This window comes from Borostomias antarcticus (genome assembly GCF_949987555.1).
Source record: "Borostomias antarcticus genome assembly, chromosome: 11".
In the NCBI taxonomy this organism is placed as follows: Eukaryota; Metazoa; Chordata; class Actinopteri; order Stomiiformes; family Stomiidae; genus Borostomias; species Borostomias antarcticus.
The window spans coordinates 6368488-6370987 of NC_140244.1; the positions used below are offsets into that span (position 1 = coordinate 6368488).

The 2500-nt window shown below is 50.8% G+C and overlaps 1 protein-coding gene across 1 annotated transcript in view; it reads right to left on the reverse strand.

Moving 5' to 3' along the window:
- Window positions 1-7: 7 nt before the first annotated feature.
- il17rc (interleukin 17 receptor C) overlaps window positions 8-2500 on the reverse strand; it is a gene marked incomplete at its 3' end in the record, with an annotated part of 7600 nt that continues 5107 nt past the window's right edge. The window contains exons 12-14 of the mRNA XM_084445767.1: window positions 2037-2088; window positions 1811-1906; window positions 8-750 (exon numbers count right to left, since the gene is read on the reverse strand). Coding sequence (XP_084301893.1) covers window positions 8-750; window positions 1811-1906; window positions 2037-2088 — 891 coding nt within the window. The remainder of the gene's footprint in view (window positions 751-1810; window positions 1907-2036; window positions 2089-2500) is intronic.

Genomic DNA, 2500 nt, shown 5'->3' on the forward strand with positions numbered 1-2500 from the left:
GATGCTGCTATAGAGGCCCAGTCTGCGTGTGTTGTTGCTCCCCCTTGTGGACGATACACTTACATGACAGCCCCCCCAGCAGGCCTGCCCCCCCCGGCTCCCTCCCCAAGCCCTGCAGGCCAGCAGACAGCCCCCCCTTCAGCTCCTCAGCCCACCTCCTCCCCAGACCCCCCCCGGGCCCGCGGCCCCCCTCCGCCAGCGCTGAGAGCAGCCCCTGCCTCTGGAAGGGAAGGTGGAACCAGGGCAGCCCCTGGAGCAGCTCGGGGAGACCCCTGTCGCTCCCCGCGGGGGGGCCCACGCCGCAAGCCTGGAAGGTCACCAGGGCGAAGCGCTCTCCAGCGCGGCCCTGCTGGCGGTCTGCCTGGACGCAGCTGAGAGCGGCGGAGAAGACGTCCGAGTACGGGGACGACGGGCCCCGGGCCCCGGCCTCTTCCTCCCCCCCCTCGGCCTCCTGGTGGCGGGCGGGGCCGGCGGGCCGCTGGGGGGGCCGCCCCCACTCACGGGCCCTCTCCCAGGCGGAGCCGTGGAGGACCAGCAGGGCCCGACCCCCCCGGGGCCCCAGGAGATGCAGCTGGGAGTGCAGCCAGGGCAGGGGCCCCAGAGAGCACAGCTGGGCCCGGGACCACAGGTCCACGCTCACGCTGAAGCCCCGGGACTGCAGGAGGCTGCCCAGCTCACACACCTGCTCCCACACACACCCCTCCGCGTCCGGGGGGCCCAGGACCACCACGTGCCCCCCGCTACCAGCGCCTAGTGAGAGGAGGGAGAGAGGGATGATGGATGTAACTTTCCTGCTGTTATATCATAAATGATGACTGAATTTGGGGCATCCTGGCATGTTGTTGCAGATTCAGATCATCATGTACTAGTCATGCACAAAAATATTCATGCACAGCGCAAAAATAATGCCAGTTCCATGTCCATCCTGTCAAACACAGAGATTTACAAAAACGAACAAAATGGCAGTTGAATATGAACATAGGAGCTCTTGTGTTTGAGTCAGTTACAGTTACAAGTTTTTTTTTTATAAGTGTGTGTGTGTGTGTGTGTGTGTGTGTGTGTGTGTGTGTGACAGAGAGAGACATAGACTGTCCTCAAATTCCTGGATGAAAATACTGTAAGCCCAAGACAAAAGCCAGTCAGTGAAACACATACAGTATGAATTGAGCCATTGAATGTCAAACTGAGGAAATGCACTCAGCTAGACAGAGAACTGGCCTTCTATCTCTCGTCCAATCAAACTGTAGGTCCCACCCTCCCTTTTTGCTCTCTGCACTCTCACTGTCTCACTTCTGATTGGCTGTTATACCTACAGTAGTTCAAGCTTATTGCTAAGTGTTTACTGTGTTGTATTATGTGATACAGTGATACTGTACTTATATCCTTATGTGATACTGTAAATATATCCTAAAATGGATTACAGGGATAGCTAAGATAGATAGTGGCTTACTATGTACACTAGGTAACATGTCTATAACCATTTATCTACTTATCTATCTACTTTTTTAATAGTTTTGTGTTTCTTATAATGTAGTATTTATTCCATGCTAAGTGCTCTGTAAAATATTTTCCAGGAGTTTGCTTGATTGTCTCGGGAACAATTTTTACAGTTTTCCTATATTGGCTCAAATGGGTGAACTCTTCTTGCTTCCTTAAAAATTAGGGGTAGGATCAATTTGTACCTCCCCACTCCTTTCTGTAAAGCGCATTGTATTGCCTTTGTGTATGAAATGCACTATAGACAGAAAATGTGATTTGATGTGTCTGGTGTTTTGCATGTCTATGGGAGAGAGGCAGCATTGAGACTCACGTTTCACCGTCTTGTGCAGGAAACAGAATCCAAGCACAGCCACACAGACCAGCAGCCCCGTGAGCAGCGGCAGCAGACTCCACCGCCACCTACTGGCTGGAGTTGAGCAATTCACACATCTGTTTTACAGGTGTGACTCACAGTTTGTAAAATGTTGATCAAGTTCTTAGGTTGTAAAAGTATATGGAAACTTTAAGTCAAAAACTTGGGTAGATTTTGTACTCACTGTCGTTCGGACAGAACGGGCCAAGGTTGTTGTCCATTCCTTTTACCCTTACCTGTAAAGATGGACACAATTTCATATTTACCGTACACACGCCACCAGACCTGGATCAAAATACTATTCAGAATCATTTCAACTAATTAATTGTGCTTGAATGTTCTTGTCTGGCACAATGGAACCAACCAATCGGCTGTTCCCAAAAAGGCAAACCCCGCCCACCTGACACACAAGGGAGAATCAAGAAACACTAAAGGTATTTGAGATGATTTGTGGAACAAGCTAGAATACGCAATAGCTGCGCCCACGTATGAGCTACAGAGAAGGCTACAAGCACTTTCAATCTGGATGAATCTTGGGGTGAGTTCAATCTGAAAACGTTTTGCACCATTTTGCTACAGTTTCCGGGTTGAACATGTTTCCTCAACGGTGTACAACGGGCTTTGAGGTAGGTTTTCCCTCGTTTGGTG